The 18819-nt window shown below is 42.2% G+C and overlaps 1 protein-coding gene across 4 annotated transcripts in view; it reads left to right on the top strand.

Annotated features, from left to right (window-relative positions):
* The window catches only part of PDE4B (phosphodiesterase 4B), a 353582-nt gene that overhangs the window by 214559 nt on the left and 120204 nt on the right, over nucleotides 1-18819 (top strand). The window contains exon 1 of one of the 4 annotated variants that reach the window (XM_077333432.1): nucleotides 8500-8624. The exons of the other annotated variants lie outside the window; for them this stretch is intronic. Within the exon in view, the coding sequence (XP_077189547.1) occupies nucleotides 8578-8624 (47 nt within the window). The 5' untranslated portion in view covers nucleotides 8500-8577. Of the gene's footprint in view, nucleotides 1-8499; nucleotides 8625-18819 lie in introns of those variants that run through there. 4 annotated transcript variants of the gene reach the window in all.

The following is an 18819-nucleotide window of genomic DNA, read 5'->3' as shown; positions in this document are numbered from 1 at the left end:
ACAGTCTGTTTTTTCAACTCAGCTCCTACCTAGGCGATACTGTAAACATCAAATGCTCCTGTTGTTTCAGGATGCCATGCCATTTCTGCCTACTCACTTATGTGCAACTAGATGCTATAGAAATGAACCCTTTTCATGCTAAGTAGGATAGCAGATCGTTTAATTTTTAGAACATGAAAATGGAGGCAAACTGAACTTAGTAACATTGTCAATATGTATTTAAAAAGGAATACCTAACTTGGCCGCTGCTGTACATGCATCCATAGAATGTTGCTTCTTCAGACAAATTACTTGGACTGTGACACAAAAAGCAAACAAAGGAGATAAAATATTTGTACGGGTTGCATGTGAAAGCAAAAGGGTTTTTTCTTTGCATTGTATAAAAACTTGATTTCATAAGAACATGGGAAGAGCCCTGCTGGATCAGACCAGATGTCTATTTATTTTTATTTATTTATTTATTTGATTTTTAGACTGCCCCCTGGCAAGAACTGTGGCTGCTGGATTCTTGACTAGTTGTAGTTTCTGCATCAGGGATAAGGTTAGGCTTGCATAGAGCAAGTTGCATAAATCCAGCCTAGAGGTGACTGTCACCTAGATTACTGTGGCTAGGGGTTCTGGGTCCAAGTGGGGCACTAGTAGCTTAGCTTGGTGCAGGTGGAAGAATGCTAGCCTTGCTACTCTTGTGACCTGTTCCTGCATGTAGGGAGGTGTCAAAGATCACACCCAGTTTCCTGTCTGAGTGTGCAACTGATAGTTGCACCCCATCCAAGTTGGGCAAGCCACAGGGCCCCCATATTTGAAGGATTAAGCTTCAGATGCCTCTGCTTGAGCCAGTTCATCACTGCTTCCAGACACCTGGCTAATGAGTCTGGGGATGAGTCAGGCTAGCTGTCCAACATGAGGCAAAGCTGGGTGTCATCTCGGTGACATCCCAGTCCAAAACTCCTTATTAGCTGAGTAAGAAGGCACATGAAAATATTGAATAGGATTGTGGAGAACTGCTTTATCTGGTACCTCACATGGGAGTTGCCAGTGATGAGATTGGTTCACTCCTATTGCTACCCTCTGTCCATGACCCCAGAGGAAAGTTATCAGCCATTGAAGTGCTGTCCCTCATATCCTGACATTGGTGATCTACTGTGTCAAATGCTGCCAAGATGTCAAGTAATATTAGCAGCACTGACCCACCTCTGTCCAGCTGACAGTGGAGGTCATCCATCAGGGTGAGTAGTGCTGTCTCAACTTCATGGCCAGGCCAGAAGTCCATCTGGGCTGGGTTTGAGACCAAAGCTTCTTCCAGGAATACTGTCAGTTGGACCCCAGCAGCTCTTTCTTATTTCTTCCCTAGAAATGTTAAATGTGAGGCAGGGTGGTAATTGGTGGGTGTCTGGGGAATCCAGGGATGGTTTCCTCAGCAAAGGCCATACCACTGCCTCCTTCAGTCTGTCTGGGAATTCTCCAGTTGAGAGGGAAACATTGATTATCTCCCAGAGAGGGCCCCTATCCTTTCATCTGACCTTCTGATCAGCCATGAGGGGCAGGGGTCTAGGGGGCATATGGTTGCCCTTGTCAAAGTCAGTATCCTGTCCAGTTTAGACAGTGAGAGTCATCTGAAACCATCTAGTGTTTTCTTCAAAGGCAGCCAAGGGGCTTCTAGTTCCCTTTCTGTGTCTAAAATTGACAGAAGGTTGTGGTGGAGTGTCAAAACTTTATCCACATAGTAGCTCGCAAATGCCTCACAGCAAATATCCAACTTGTCTTTTTTTGGTACCCTTCTTCAAAGGCGGTGAGTGACCGGACTGCCATAAATAATTGTGCTGGAGTTTGTGGATGTGATTGAAGTCAAATAGAACTTGTGTTTTACTGACTTTACCACCATCTTGCAGGTTTTCATAAATGTGTGCTCTCCATGTATAAGAATTCATCAAAAATCACCCCCAGATTTTTGGCTGAGGTGTCAACTAAGAGTTGGACCCCATCCAGATTGGGCAGGTGCACTTCCTCATTTGGCCCTTTCTTATCTAGCCACAGCACAACCATCTTTGAAGAGCTGAATTTCAGGTAGCTCTGCTTGAACCATCCTATCACTGCTTCCAGGCATCTGGCAAAGTTGCCCATGGGTGTCTCTGGGTAGCTGTTTATCAGGAGGTATAGCTCTGCATATTGATGATATGTGCATATTGATGACATCTGAGACCAAACCCATGGAACGGCTGGGCAGGATGGCACATAACGATGATGAACAAAGTTGGGAAGAGTATCGTGCCTTGTGGCACCCCACAATGGAGATGACATTGGTTGCGATCGCATCTCCTCAATATCTACCCTCTGTTCACAACCCCAAAATGACATCAGCTGTTGGAGGGCTGTCCCCTGTATTCTGACCGGCAGGGTGGCGAGCTAAAATTTCATGATCAGTTATGCTGAATGATGCCATGAGGTCCAACATTATGAGCAGTGCCAACTCACCCCAGTCCAGTTGTCTCCAGAGATCATCCATCAGGATGACCAGCACCATTTCCACCACAGGCCAGTTGGTCCAAGGCAACCTTCTCAAACACCTTTCCAACAAATGCAAAGTGCAGGACCAGGCAGTTGTTGGCAAGGTCCCACAGATCTAAGGATGGTTTTTTCAGCTATCTAGCCCACCATACTGTTTTATAGGCTGAATGAGGCTAGCCTGTGTAGTAAAATAAGAAACTAATATCCCTGTTAAGCCCTTGCGATTCCATTGTTTTGAGTGTTATAATAGCTTGCAACTCAACAGCTTTCCTTTCCAATCTCTTCCTGAAGGTCCTTTGCAGTAAAGGTTACTTTGAGGTCACTCATTGAATGTCCAAGAATATCTCTCCTTTGTTGCAATACAGTCAATGTACAGCAACAGCTCAAATAGTAACAAGCAGAACTGAAGATAACTAAGAGGCATCAAGAGAAAGTTGAATACAATGCACTATCAGAATCTTCACTGAACATCATGCTGCTAGAGGAGAGGATCAGATAAACACAGAGAGGAGAATAGAGAAGGAGAGCAATAGCTGTTGTGAAATCATTCTTGCACACCCATAACCACTCATGGCAATCATTACAACTACAAACCATTAATGCACCATTTCTGCCCTTTTTGTGACAGGTGTCCTCCCCAATCTCTCATAAATTCAGTACGGTTTCTTATCACACCAGGATTTGGGCAGCAAGGTATGCTGCAGCCACAGTGGAGAAAAAACTACAGAGCACTGTAAGATATTGCCCTGTAACATATTCACTATTTATAGAGTTGGCCTAAACTTCCTCAGCAACAAGGACACCAGTCTGTAACAGCCCTCTACTGATGTTGGTGGACACATGCCTAATAACCTTTGCAATGTAGAAGAGAAATGGATTGTATAAATGGGGGATGGAGAAACAAGTTAATTTTAAATGTCAGCATGAGCAATGAAGCACACTTTTGTGCTTCGACCAAGGAAACAGTGTCCATGGAAAGGACTGGCTCTCCCCCTTTAGCTTGATTGTCAAATGTTTCAGTCCATGAAATCTTATTTTAGCAGCAGTATTTCCTTTTAAAAGGGAGATTTAAAATCTCCGCTCTAAAATCACAATTAAGGAAGTGGTCTACGTGCTTATCTTTCTTTCTGTCACTTGTTTTCACAGGCATTATTGGCCAACATGAGTTTCAGGAGTCAAGCCAGTAATGATATTCTTCCAGTAGTGGTGTGTGACTCATCATTAAATGCCACTGGCTGCTGGCTGCTAGCTGTTCAGCTGATAGCGGAGGTTGTTTCAGTAACATTCATGCTGTTAGCCTATTGACAGGCTGCTGCATACATTCTTTTGTATAGGCTGATAACATATCTTTAAAATTACTTTGAAATCTGATGAAGCGTAAGTGTCTTTGTAATCAAGGATTCCCTGAAAAACTGTATTCCTGTGTAATTATCTTCTGCTTTGAAATTTGCCGAACTCATGGAATCATTATTTGGGAATGCCCAGTTGTGTGCAACTACTCCTAAAAATAATCTTCTTAAAAATGAATATTCCCCTGCCCCTGTAAACAACAACAAAATTGCTAACATTAATGTTAAATGAGATTTGTCAGATTTGACATTAGGGCTGCTCTAACTGTTGTGATGAAATCAGCTATGTTCAGGGTAGAGATCAGAAAGAGCTCTTTTATTTTTAATCATACATAAGTGAGAATTGCTGGTATGAGCATACTAAGAGACAGACGATGGCTCTTTAGATCTCATGTTCAATCCCTGATGTTTCCAGCTACAAGGATCATCAGCAACAGCAACAGTGGACTAGAAGAGGGAAATGATCCTGGAAAGTAGCCCTGCCACTGTCCCCATCCTCAAGGGAGGGAAGGAGAATGAAGTGGGGTCATCTGACCTTGGCACCCATGAGGCTAGGCAGGATACCTCCATCACAGGGCTGGCTTGAAGCTGACTGTGGCCTCTCCTTTCTTGGAGTCAAGTAGCCCCAGCTGAAGGGGAAAGCCCTACAGGCCATTACCCCTCAGAGAGTTTTCCCAGTGGCCTCAATGGCCAATCTCACTGTTAAATAACAGGTATTTGGATAGGTTTTACTTTGACTGAGTCCCTAGGGAGCTACTGCTGGTCAGAGATGACAGCATTGAGCTGAGTGGACCAATAGTACAAGGCAGTTTCATATGCTTATATCAAAAGTACACATAAGGATAAATTTGAATACATATTGAAAGGAAATTTTGAAAATTGCATTGAAATTCTAGTGAAGGAGAGCATATCTACAGTGGAAAACATCTGGGTGAAAATAAGCGAGGGGAAAACAAACAGTGTGGTGGTTGGTGTCTGCTACCGACTGCCTGACCAACGAGAGGATGTGGATGCTGCACTTTGTGAGCAGCTGGAGAAAGTATCCAAGCGTCAGGACCTTGTCATCATGGGTGACTTCAATTTCCCAGATGTGTGCTGGGAAACAAACTCTGCGAAGCGTCCTCAGTCATGCAAGTTTCTGACCTGCCGGGCTGACAATTTCATTTATCAAATGGTAGATGAACCCACAAGAGGTTCATCCATACTGGACTTAATACTGACCAACAGGCAAGAGTTGGTGGATGAGGTGAAGGAGGTGGGGACCCTAGGGGGAAGTGACCATGTCCTCATAGAATTCCTTTTAAGATGGGGAGCCAAGGAAGCTTGTAGCCAGACGCGGATGTTGGATTTTCGTAGGGCAAACTTTAATAAACTCAGAGACATGATGAGTGTCATACCATGCACGAGAATGCTGGAAGGGAAGGGAGCATGTGAAGGGTGGGCGCTACTCAAACAAGAGCTATTGCATGCTCAATCAATGACTATCCCACAAAGACGAAAACACTGCAGGAGCTCTAAGAAGGCTATTTGGATGAACAGAGAACTTCAAGAGGAACTAAGAAAGAAAAGGAAAATGTTCAGGAAATGGAGGGAAGGACAGAGCTCTAAAGAAGAGTACCTACAGGTTACTAGGCATTGTAGATCAATCATCAGAAAGGCCAAAGCTGAGAGTGAGCTAAGATTGGCCAGGGAAGCCCATTGTAACAAGAAAAGATTTTTCAGTTATGTGAGGAGCAAACGTAAAGTAAAGGAGGCAATTGGCCCACTGTTGGGTGCGGATGGACAAACTCTAACCGAGGATGCAGAGAAAGGTATTTCTGGACAGCTTTGGATAATCCTGCAGGTTTATCCTTCTAGCGATTTATTGACATTATATCCTTCTAGTGATATGTTTATTTGCATTTTTTTAAAGAAATCATAAGCTAATTTATGTCATATAGGAACAGCTTTGTGGTTTGCAGGTTCTATATCACACGGTAGTGGTGATATATAACTTTTAGGCATTCTCCCAGCTATAGTTATTCATGAACACCTGGTGACTTGGAGAATGTTTTAAATTACCTAAAGGACCATTTCTACCACATGAACCTGCCTGGATCTTGAGGTGAGCTGGTGACGTTATGAAATGCCAAACTATCAGTTAGAGCCTCATAGCAGGGTGCTTTCATCTGCAGCTCCCAAGGTACATAATTCTTTCTTCCAGGAAGTAGTATTGTTGTTACCTCTGTCCCTGGAACATACATGGGAAGTCTGCTCCACTCATATAATTGGATCATTCAAATATTCTCCGAACTGTGCAGGATCTACTGATTAATAAAGACTTTTCACACAAACAGTAAAAATTGCTACAGGTTCTTGCAGCCATGGGTGAGGGCAGTTGTTTATTTGTTGACAGAACACAGCTTCTCCTACTCACTTGCAGAAAGCAAAACCAATGCTTTCCCACCTGGATCCATTCTAGTCAGGTTTTCACCCTAGCCATGGGGTCCAGATAGCTTTGGTTGCCCTGATGAATGATCTTTGGTGACTGCTGGACTGAGGCAGGTTGGCACGGCCTTTGTTGCTTGATCTCACAACAGCATTTACAAGGTGACATGAGATTCTTGCTTGCTACCTCATTGATGTGGGGATCCAAGGGACTGCCCTTCAGTGGGTTACTTCCTTTCTTTGTGGTTGAGGACAGAGTGTTGTGATCTGGGAGGATTGGTTGCACTATTGCCAAGTCCCTTTTGGAGTTCTGCAGGGTGCAGTTCTTTATTCATCCTCTTGCCCAGCTAGTCTGGAGCTTGGAACCCACCAATAAGTGGATGACACCCAGTTCTATCCCATGATGGATGATAGACCAAATGCCCCTCTGAACACACTGGTCCAGTGTTTGGAGGTAGTGACAGAATGGCTTAAAGCTTCAAACCAAACCCTTCAGACAGAGATCCTCTGTCTGGGAAGGAAAGGACCAGATCAGGAAGCACACTTTCCGAAGCTGGATGGTCTGCAGCTTGCAGAACTTGGAAGTGATTTTTGACACCTCTTTAATGATGGAGGCTCAAGACACAAGAGTAGCCCAGCAGAAATTTTTCCACCTATGTCAGGCAAAGCTCTGAGTGCCCAACCTTGCCGCAGACAACCTAGCCACTGTTATCCATGCAGCGGCCACCTCCTGACTTGATTACTGTAACTAACTCTATGTGGGCCTACTCTTGACCCTTCTCCGGAAATGGCAGTTGGTCCAAAATGCAGCTGCCTGGGTCCTCACACAGACACTGTGAAGAGCCCACATAAGACCTATGTTATGGCAGCTGCATTGGCTTCCGGGTTAATTCTAGATCCAATTCAAGATTTTGGCCTTAACCTTTAAGGCCCTACACAGTATGGGCTCAGCGTATCTGAGGGACCACCTCTCTAAATAAGTTCCCTAGAGAGCACTCTGTTCAAGCAATACCAACCAGCTAAGGATCACTAGCCCTAAAGAAATCCACTTAGCTTCAACCAGAGCCCATTGTTTTATCAGCTCAGGCTCATGCCTGCTTTTGTTGCCGTCCATCCAGAGTGTAAATATAGTTGTATGATTCAAACCTCCACATTTTCTACTTCTATTTTGTGGGCCTTTTGGGTACTCACAGACTTCTGAGAACAGTAATTTCTATATTCCCCTTCCCTTCAAATCTGCTTATGCCTTGATCATGAAAACACAGGTCAAAGGTATACTTCTAAATTCTTCAGTATCCTTTACTAGGTCTCTGCTCAATAATATGTTAATACAGAAGTGCAGAAACTATTCTAACCTGAATATGAGGTCCAATAAATTGGGAGGGGGGATGACAAGGGTTCTAATTGCTTCATTTAATGATAATACTATAACTGGTATACTCTACTTCCCCTTCAGTGAGTAATAGGTTGTCGATCTCCAAGCAGGGCCTGGGGCACTCTTGGAGTTACAAGTGATGTCCAGGCTGTAGGGATTGGTTCTCCTGGAGAAAATGATACCTTTGGAGAACAGACTATATGGTATCACATACCTGCTGAGCCCTTCCCAAAATCTACCTTCCCCCAGCTCTGTCCCAAAGCAGTCTACAATCCTAGCAATGAGGAAAATAGTTTAAACATTTTTTTTTCCTTTGCTGCTGCAGCAACATATGCTATTGAAGAAATCTGTTTCTCTGGTAAGTCTGCTTCTAGCATGTTCAGAAAGCTAAACAACATAGAGCTAGTGAAAGGAGATGTAGTACAGCTGCAGATATAATGTGATACACAACAAAAGACCTGTCACTAGTGTAAAGTTTAAAAAGGGAACAAAAATCTTTGGATTTCACCGTGGACTTCCCTTTGAAGCTGATGGCTCAACATCGAATAAACTTTGTACTTATCTTTCTCATTTTTGAAAGTCATTTTCATTGGGGAGAGATTATATAAATGCAAACAGGAAACTACAGTCAAGATCTTTTTGCCAAGAATAGATTTTTCCTTCCAATATAAGCAAAGAACTATGGGAGGCTGCAGAGGAGGTTCTGAACGCACCCTTGAATTTTGACTGCCAAGTCATTTGCATTCGTATGTGAAGTGACATGCACTTTGAAATAAGAGCTGACATGTAATCACTAAGAATAAAAACTTTTTGAAATGCCTTGCACAAGTAATTCTCTCCACCAAGTATGAAGAGATTGGAAGACTAAGGTAAAAGTTCTTAATATTTCATGACGGATAGCACCAGAAATCAATGTAGAAGATGTTACACATTAAAGGTTTTCATAGCCGCCGTCATTCATGGATATGGTAAGTTTTTATCAATGAATTTCCTTTACATTGGCAACAGAGAACTATAAACTTATGTAGTCTACCATTGTATAGAATAGCTTTAGAACACACAACATAGGAGACAGTTTTATTAAACTTTCCTATAAAAATCATGGGCTTGATGCTCCTAAGTTTCCCAGTGTTTTTAAAAATAGCCTATTTCAGTACCGTGTATCTTCAAGGTAGAAAAACTTGTAAAACGTGCATTAATTATTTGTGATGCTGTTGCTTTAGCAAGAATTTCTCATAGAGTATTCTTAATGGGAGGAGTGGTCCAATTTATAATGGTTAGAACACAACTTTAAAATAAAATGGGTTGAAGATTATTATTGGGGAATTCTAGGTTTTTAAATTCAGGTTAAATTTTATCATGTAAGTGTAGTCATATGTTTTATCAGTACAATTTTCCTCCTTGCTCATGTTGAGATAATAGTTAATTAGTTATTTTGTTGGACTGCTGTGTTTCTTATACTTCCTTGGGCTAAAAGAATTAGCTATGTTTCTAAATAGTAGTAAATTCCTTTAACTTTTAAATTTTATTCATATTTCTGATCATTATATTAAGCTATATCTTTGTTTGTGTCTTTATATACATACAGTAGTAATACTTTGTCTAATAGTGCAGCCTGTTAAAGTAGGAATAATTTTCTATAGATGGCATAGAAATATACATAGAAATATACATATAGATGACATAGAAATATACATAGACTTCTAGAAAAGCACTGAATGTTGAGACAGACCAAAATACTATATATATTAGGCTGGACAGTGAGTAAATATTATCATTATTATTCACAGCAGGCGTTAAACTGCATCTGGATGAAAACATTTAAGACCTCAGGGTGAAAGTTATTTATTGTATTGTATTTATATACTGCCCTCCCCGAAGGCTCAGTAATGCTTTTAACAAGAAGAAATTTGGGGATGGCGAGGTTATGGACACTAGCATCTTAGCAGTAATGCACAACTGCAACCCACAAAATGGAGATCGTCTTTCAGAAGCGTTGATAACCTTTAAAAACCAGACACAATAAGACACTGTTTCTTTTTTAATGAATTCAGCAAATGAGTATTAAGATAAAGATTCAAAAATTCTATTATGTGATAGTGCTCACCAACAAGTTGATGTATCTCTGCCATAGTTTTATTAGATGTCCTGGATGGGATGCATCTGACACCTGCACCTGCAGCCAGGAATTTGGGAGTGATCTTTGATGCCTCCTTTCTATGGAGGCTCAGATCACTAATGTAACAGTGTTTTTCCATTTGTGTGAAGAGCGGCTATTAGCACCCTACCTGACCTCGGAATACTTGGTTATGGTGATCCACACAACAGTCACTTCCAGGTTAGACTTCTGTAACTCACTCTACACAGGCCTACCCCTGGCTTTGATCCAGAAATTGCAGCTGGTACAAAATGTGGCTATGAGGGTCCTCACTAGAACATCTTGGAGGGCCCATATCCAACCAGTGCTACAACATCTGCACTGGTTACCAGTCTGCTTCCAGGTCATGTTCAAGGTATTGGTTTTGACCTTTAAAGCTATACGCAGCCTGGGTCCTACTTATCTGTAGGACTGGTTATCTGCTTATGCCCCCTGCAGAGCACTCCACTCTGCAGATATGAATTTGCTGGTTGTCCCGGGCCCCTGGGACATCCGCCTGACCTCGACAAGGGCCAGGGCCTTTTTGGTCCTGTCCCGAACCTGGTGGAATGAGCTCCCAGAATAGCTAAGGGCCCTGATGGAATTGTCAAGGTTCTGCAGGGCCTGTAAGACATAAGATGAAGCTCTTCTGCCAGGCATTTGGTTGATTCTGGGGGAGTGTACTTAAATTTACGAACTGGAGGTCCTGCCTACTGAAAAGCAAGATCATAACTGGCAACCAGCAGGAGGTTTGGGGGAGGGGTTGCAACATTCTGTGCACTGCAGTGTCAGTTCCAGGGAAAGCCTACCAAAACGTTTTTTCTACTTTTCAATTCAGGTTGAATTGATCCACCTGAATCTGAATTGCCTGAATCACTGGTTCACATTCAGAGTTTCAGAGATTCAGGTTCGGCCAAAGTGATTTGGCACCATTATAATTTATGGAGCCATTAAATTCAATGGTAATTTTTGCTTTTTTGTCTATTCTGTTGTTGGGGGGGGGATTTGTGACAAAAAGGCAAAATTTCCCATTGACTTCAATGGCACCAAGGCTATAATGGCCTCATATCTATTCAGCCAAACCTAATCTGCAAATCTGATTCTCTGAATCTTAACCAGTGATTTGGATGATTTGCATTCAGCTGAATTGTCTCAAACAGCGTCCCAAAACTACTGAATCATCGAATAGTGATTTAAAACTGATTTGGATCATTGAAAGTGCAGGAATGAGTGACTGAGCTCAGATATGGCAGAAAAGTACCTAAATCAACATTTATTCAGGTAGTATTCAGCTTATCTGAAACAAATCATCCATCTCTAGCCCAGAAGTGGTGTAGGGCAGTGGTCCACAACCTTTCTAAGGCTGCAGACTGGTGTGGGGGGGAAGGTGATCTGGTGGCTGCGCATGGCGCGCATGTGTGGCCGGTCCATGCATGCACGTCTGCGCCATGTGTTGCCGCAAATGTGTATGCACGAAACTGCCGTGCATGCCCGTTTGCGGGCTCGCATGGTGCAAACGCGTATATGTGGACCTGCCACGCATGCGCGTTTGCTCCGGCGACCCTGCTTCCCTCTTCCCCCCCTCCCACAAAAAGAAGTTTGCCAGGCCGCAAGCTGATCGGCCGCTTTGGCGGCCGATTTGCTTGCGGCCTGGGAAGTTTCTTACTGCAGGGGGGGGCGGGGAGTGGGAGCTGCGGCCCGGTGGTTGGGGACCACTGGTGTAGGGTAATTCTAGGAATAGCTGGAAAGTAGAAGAGCTTTAAGCCTCCATTATTTCTAAAGATGTGACAGGAAATAAAGGCTAACCTATTTGCCTATAGAAAGGGCAGAGAGGCTATAGCCCTCCATACCTTTCCAGCCATTCCTACAGCTACTCTTCATCACATCTGGATTTTCCCTGGAAGTGATACAATGACACACAGGATGCTAACTTCAAAAAGTTTTTCTTCCCCTGCCATTTCAAAGACAGCAGCCAGTGGGAGGCCAGGCAGCCGTAATTGGATATACATTTTAAATAGCTATAATTTAAAACCTTAATTCTACACACATACATAGATTGCATAAAAAAACAGACATTTGATTTGCATTTGTATAGTATTGTTGATGAACATACATAACTTACATTTTATGCTGGTGCCTAAGAACCTAATCTCAGGCCATCATAATGTCTGGATATAAGTTTTGGAGTGCAGCAGCCCTGTGAGAATACAGGATACAGTGATATGCACTCATTCATGAGAGGAGAGTTTAACAGATGGGTATGTTTCCATCAGAAATAATTTTCTCTGGAAGAAAGATTCAGTCAGTCAGGTCTTTATTATGGTAATAGACCAACCGAAGGAAGTTAATATACAATCAGTTAAACAGCAGTTCGGAAACAAAGAGTTAAGAACATAAAACAGCTAAAAGCATTTTACTAGTTTTACGAGAAACATAAAATAGTTAATATCATAAGACTGCTAAAAGCATAAAACAGATTGTTACAGTGCTCAATAGAGATAGCATATAGGGAATTATTCTAATCAATCACAGCTCTCCAATTTATTAAGTGCAAGTCATCCTATGCCAAATTTTCATCGCTACTGTGCAGAACCTGGTGGCACTATACATTGTAGTACAATTTGTGTCTATGAGCTATAAGGAAGTATATAATTATGATCTTATTTATTCAGGCTTCAACTATCTTTAAATAGGACAGGGTCCTATTAAATAAAAGAGTAAGGACACCTGGGGAGGAGTTAGGGCGGGCCCTGTCCAGGATAAAAACTCAGAGGGCCCAATCAGGAGCCGCGAAGCGGCTCCTGATTGGGCCCTCCGAGTGTCCATCCAGGGCCAAGCAGCCAATGGGGAGGCGCGCAAAGTGCCTTCCTATTGGCCCCTCACCAGGACAGACCAAAATTCCATTCACCCAGCCCAGTCTGGCTGCCAGTCTGCTCCTGACCACCAAAGGGAGACGAGGTCAGTAGGGCTGCCAAGGGGGATGATAACAGAGGCTGCGCCAGCCCTTTTCACCCCAAGGCTGTCCTAACTGCCATGTCCAACTGTAAATTGCCTCAGAACCCTGACAGAGCTGGCAGGAGGCTGGAGAGTGCTCCCCCTCCCTCCCTTCATGCCTGCTGCGAAGGAGCCTCTGACAGGCCCTGACTGAGGGAAGGAGGCCTTTCCAAGAGCAATGCAGGGGAGTCTGAGGGCCTTCCTTTTGAGGGGGGGGGACTTTCCCCTTCTGCCAAACAGTTGCCTGACAAGGAGGCCACAGAAAAGCCCTTTCTCACTTAAAATACTGCTCTGGCCGGGGGTTAGACACAGCCAAGCCATGTGTCTTTCTTCTTTGCAACTCTCTGCAGATTTGAGGCCACTGCACAGCGTTATTCTGCAGAGGAAGCTGGCTCTTTTGTCTCCTGTTTCATCTACACAACAACCCTGTGCAGTAGGCCTCCTTTCAATTCAACAACAACCTGTGTGGGAAGCCTTAAATGTTTCTTCTCTACCACAACCCTGTCCAAAGTAGCCCTTTCTGCCTTGGGAGCTGCTCTTTATACTCTGCAGGTGAGCTGTAATTCCAGGAGCTCTCCAGGCCACACCTGTAGGTTGGCTACCCATGAATTGGAAATATTCCTGGAGGTTTGGAGGTGGGACTTCAAAATCGTACAATGCCTCAGAGTCCAGCCTTCAAAGGAGCCATTTTTGCCTGCAGTTGGTAGGGAGTGGTGCAGGAGTGTCCCTCCTGGCCTATGGGTTATGGCCAGACCTTACCAGCAACTGTTTGTATTCTGGGGCACAGACAGGCAGACCAGCATCAGTCCTGTGAGTCTGGAAAGTGCAGGAAGATCTAAATAAATATTTACAGCCTGAAACTAAATAGAGAACAAGTAAATGTCTGGAGACACATTGTAACTGAAATAGTAACTGGCAAATAACCTTGGCCTGGCAAATAAAAAAACAGTATTAAAAACCTTACTAAGGTCAAGACTGCTGTGCACAGACAGTCTTCCTCTTAGGGTTGCCAGCTTCCCTGTGAGGCTCGCTACCCCACCTCCCTCATGGGGAGTCTGCTATGGGGAGAGAAGGGGAAGACGATTGGAAAATGCTTTGAGACACCTGAGGCCTGCTGGGTCACTGCGGCCCATTCCCAGTTCTCTCAGATCTCTCACAACTCAGATCTCTCACATACCTCACAGGTTGACTATTATGGAGAAACAAATGGAAAAGGTGTTTGTAAACCACTTTGAGACTCCTTTGGGTAGTAAGCAATAGGGTACAAAAATCCATTCTTCTAAGGAGCAACCATGAAAGAAGCATGTGGGCACATAACATTTTACCAACAGTGAAAATATGGGAGACAGAAGGAACTGGGTGGACACCTGTGTACTGTGACTACCCTATGTGTATTAGGGCAGAGGGGCATTTCAGTGAATGTGGCCTAATTCACACAAGAAGGGAAATGACGCAAACTGGGGGGAATTGGTTGCCATGTAATCTTCCCCTAAGAAGAGTCTCCAGTCTGATTTTCCCTTCACATATCTGAGGACACGGCTCTGGAAAGCTCATCTGTAACCACTATGCCACAATTCCCAAAGGTCAGTCCTCTCCCACAATCAACGAACATTCCACACCACAGGTTCTTGACACCCATATCTCCACACCCATACCCTCATTTGCCACCACGCCACCACAACCTCCTACACAACACACACACTCAACCCCATGCCTTTACAGACTGGACAACTCCTCCCCTTCCTCTTCCCACTGCCAAGCTCTAGCGCCTGTTGTATTCTTGGAGACAACGGGCTTTGCCCCTAGTCATTGTCTAATGTAGGTAGGACATTGTCATCCTCTTCCCTTCCTCCCATACAGGATTTTCCCTTTGTTTCTTTTTTCTTACTTGTTGAGTAGCCCCTACATCTATTTTCTTCTTGTTTGTTGATCTATGGCTGTCCCACTCTGTCACACTATTATGTATTTTGATCTTGGCCTAGCTCAGGGATTTGAAGAAAGAGACAAAATCATCTGCTGTTATTCTACTCTTGTAGTGGCACGTGAAAGGCTTTTAAAAATTCAAAAATAAACTATTTTATTTATCTTGAAGGGGGAAAGTTCAGGGGGCATCAGGTGTATGATGTATGAAATAAACCAATAATAAAAATTGAGGAAACTTTGTAATCACACTAAATCCAGCTAATGTGTTGACAACAAGTAAACTATGAGGAGAGAGGTTTTCTTTTCAATCTCTGCTTTAACTTTTAAGCATAGGTTTATGCATTTCACTTCATGTTTAGAAGACAGGAACAAAGTTCTGAACAAAGTTCACAAAATGCTTCTCTTTTAAGGGTTATACCATTTGAACCTTTTGTGAGCCTATTGTGGCACAGAGTGGTAAGGCAGCAGTCATACAGTCTGAAAGCTCTGCCCATGAGGCTGGGAGTTCGGTCCCAGCAGCCGGCTAAAGGTTGACTCAGCCTTCCATCCTTCCGAGGTCTTGTCTGAGAAGAAAAAAGGAAATCACGAGGTCTTAATGTCAATATTGATTACAATTGTTTTTTTTTTTATAAAAATCAATTTTGGTTATTTACCTTAATGTATCTGACCCCTTTAACTAATTGACTACACCTGTAACTGCCAGCTTCTCTATAAATATTAACTGAAGGTAGCCCTCATGGGCACTTTATGAAATCCCCAGACTATTATGAGCATTTTGCCAATGTGATACTACGATTACTATTACAACAATATATTGGAAGGTATGTTATGCTGCAGCTTTGTAAAATTAAGAACTATGTTTTTTGGAAATTTACATGGATATATTTTCAACTTGTCTATTCACTCTACAGAGCAACCACTGACAAAGATAGAACAGAAAGCAGATTACTTAACCTAGGATCCCGTTTTGGTTGACTCTTAATGTTTGACCACTTAGACTTTATGTTATAACCTTTTTCACTTATAAACATAGAGAAGACTACTACATCATTGTGCCTCGTGATTTCCTTTTTTCTTCTGAGTCTCAGACAAGATGAAGCCATGAAACAAGTCTCATTGATCATCATCTGTTTTCATAATTTTTATAATATTATTAATACCTAAAGAAAAAGTAGGTATACCATGTGATGAGAGACAATGTTGTGCAGTAACAAGAAAACTGGATGAAATCTAGTTCAAATTCCCAGTGTGCCATGAAAAGTGACCTTGGATGAGTCACACGCTTTCTCTGATCTAACAAGGTTTTTGTAAGGATAAAATGGGAAAAGGGAAAATATATGCTGTCCTGAACTCCTTAGAGAAAGGGCAGGATAAAATCTGAAACAGATAGATAGAACAAAGTAACACTGGGCTGGATCCTATTTATTTTGTTGTATTTCTGCCAACATACCTTTCCAGTGCAAGACCTCTTTGTTGGTGCAAGATACTCTTAGATAGAACATCTTCTGCCAGCAGAAGGGTCCTTGCCTCAAACCACCATGTAGTACCAACAAAACAAATGGTAGGATTTTACCCTTCATGATCAGTGTTGTAAGTAGCCTTGTGGGAATTTGCAAGCACGGGACTCCTGAATTGTACAAGAAGACCATTGCAGGAATGCCATTATACAAGCAAAATGAAAAAGTTCTAAAGTATTATTTTTTGTCTGGTTCTGATAAATGAACCTCACAATTGTAACATATGCAATTTTTCTAATTAGGCTCAAGATATTGACATGGTTTCTCTGTGGAGATAATGTACAATTTTAAAATTGTCTGAAATAATTTAATTAAAAAGCCTATTAGGGCCTAGATTTTTTTTAAATTAAAAATGAAGCTTTGTGGTTGGGATATATTTTTGAGCTTTTACCCAGTGGTTTTGTTTCAATAAACAAGAGTTCATTTTGGATTATAAAATTAGGCAGTCACACTAAACAGAGACTTGAGCTTCTTTTGAACAGCTGTATGCAGCAACATTTGAAGCTGGGTTCACATCCCAAGTGAGCAATTGGTTCCTCAGTAGCATGGAATGAACCAGTAGCTCTTAACTCTGGAACCCGGAATAGGGAGTAATACAGCCCTACTTTGTACATTATTTTGAGGATTAATAAAATATGAAAATATTATTGTTGTTTCCTCTTAGCATTAAAGATATGGAAGTTGTAAAGGTTAATAAATAATACTGATGGAGTGCTTGTGGCAGCCATGTTTAAAGCTATCATCTATTTTCTTCATATTTTTAAATCATAGCAATATTTTTAAAACTTTAAGATGTGTTCATTTACCATTGCTGGGAACTGGGCACATTAATTGCTTCCAATATTTTTCAGTCTGTTGGCCAGGAAACACTGCAGCCACAATACAACAGTGCTTCTTTCTTATCAATTAGTCTAGAACTGTTCTTTCATGAACCAATGAGTCATTTATCTCTTTTAAGTAGCCATTTGAGTCTGTTACAGCAAAACATGAGTCCCATGGCATCTTGATGACTAGCATCACCGTAAGGTTTTGTGGTTTGAAGCCCACTTCATCAGATGCATTAGTGTGCCACTAGACAGCAGAAAAACAGAGGAAAAACATTTCAAAAAGCAACTGTTTAGTTCCTTGAATCCAGAGGTACCACAGCATTTCTTTATGCTGCCTTTGGAGAAGAAAGGATAGACACACTCTTTTAAAAACATTGATCAAATAGACAATAGTCTCTTCTAACCAAATATATGAAAGGAAATTTCCAGTAGGTTTCCACCAATTTATTGATTCTCTCTATTTATATCCCATCTTTCTTCCTGATGGAGACCCAAAGTAGCTTGCATCCTTCTCTTTTCCTCCATGTTTTCCTTATAAAGTCCTGTGAAGTAGGTTAGGCTAAGACTGGTTCAAGTTACCCATCAAGCTCCCATTGCAGAGTGAGTGTTCAGACCTGAATTTCCCAGATCCTAGTCCCAAATTTTGTTAAGCTAGGCTAACTCTCAGTACAGTTGCTCAGTATACCCCAAACAGGCTTCCAACCTCTCAATTTCATGGCTTGGATTCACTTGAGTGTTTCCACAAACTGAAGGATTTTTACCCATGGAACATTATTTTCTTGACCCCTCCTTGATGCTGCACCCCAAATGCCAATGAAACACTGGTCCTAGGGGACTCCTGTCCCCAAGGAGGAGCATTTCAGAAATAATTTTGGATTACAGTGGGACTGGGAAGGTAAGAAAGTTATCCTCTGTTGGTGGAAGATCATGGTCATACCAATAGAAACAAGCCTGTGCCTCCATCTTAGTGCTGGATCACCCTTGCCATCCTAAATGATCTAGGCAAGCAGCAGTCTTGTCAAAGCAATTTTGCTTATCTTATTCTCCACTCAGGATAATTATGAGATTGTAAAAGAATGAATGAATCCAGGTAGAGTTGTGGTATGAACACTATGGCAGCTTTCATTTAGACACAGTTCAGATTATCTAAGGAAATGCCTGCCTATACATATGTGTGTATGCAATTTTTTCTGTAGGTCAAATGTGTAGAGGAGATTTCCTGCTTGCCTATGGGCTGAGACTATGTATGTGTTTTATGTATGGCCCTAGTTAGCAACTAATAGTGATTGCATATTAAATAGAAAAAGAGTTGGATAGCCAGCAACATTGTTCGAACAAGAACACAGGGGATCAGTTCTTTAACCCTTCTGTTTGAGCAAAAACAACAGTGAACAGTTCTTTAACCTCCTCCTTATCAATATGAACTACAACAATGTCTGGCACAGTTCTCCCCTTATCCATCTCACTGTTACTTGCCTGGTCTCAGCTCAACAGCAGTGAGATGTTGATGTACATATTGGAGAATCCTGGTTAATCTTTAGTTGTTCACATTTGTGGGAAGCCAGCTAAAGAGCTTTTGGCCTGTGTTTTGGACTGATCAGATGAGGTACATAATGAATGAACGATTCTGCCTTTACTTTCCTAGCTGTTTACAATAGATGGAGAAGATACAGGGCCATTCTGCACCGGGATCTATGTAGCAAATTGTTTGCTGAACGAAAAATCGCCATTTTAAATAGTGGAATTCATCGCTATGCATACCTGC

This window comes from Paroedura picta, chromosome 4 (assembly GCF_049243985.1).
Source record: "Paroedura picta isolate Pp20150507F chromosome 4, Ppicta_v3.0, whole genome shotgun sequence".
Taxonomy (NCBI): Eukaryota; Metazoa; Chordata; class Lepidosauria; order Squamata; family Gekkonidae; genus Paroedura; species Paroedura picta.
The sequence above is the reverse complement of the archived record's forward strand: the minus strand, read 5'-3'. Positions and strand labels throughout refer to the sequence as shown.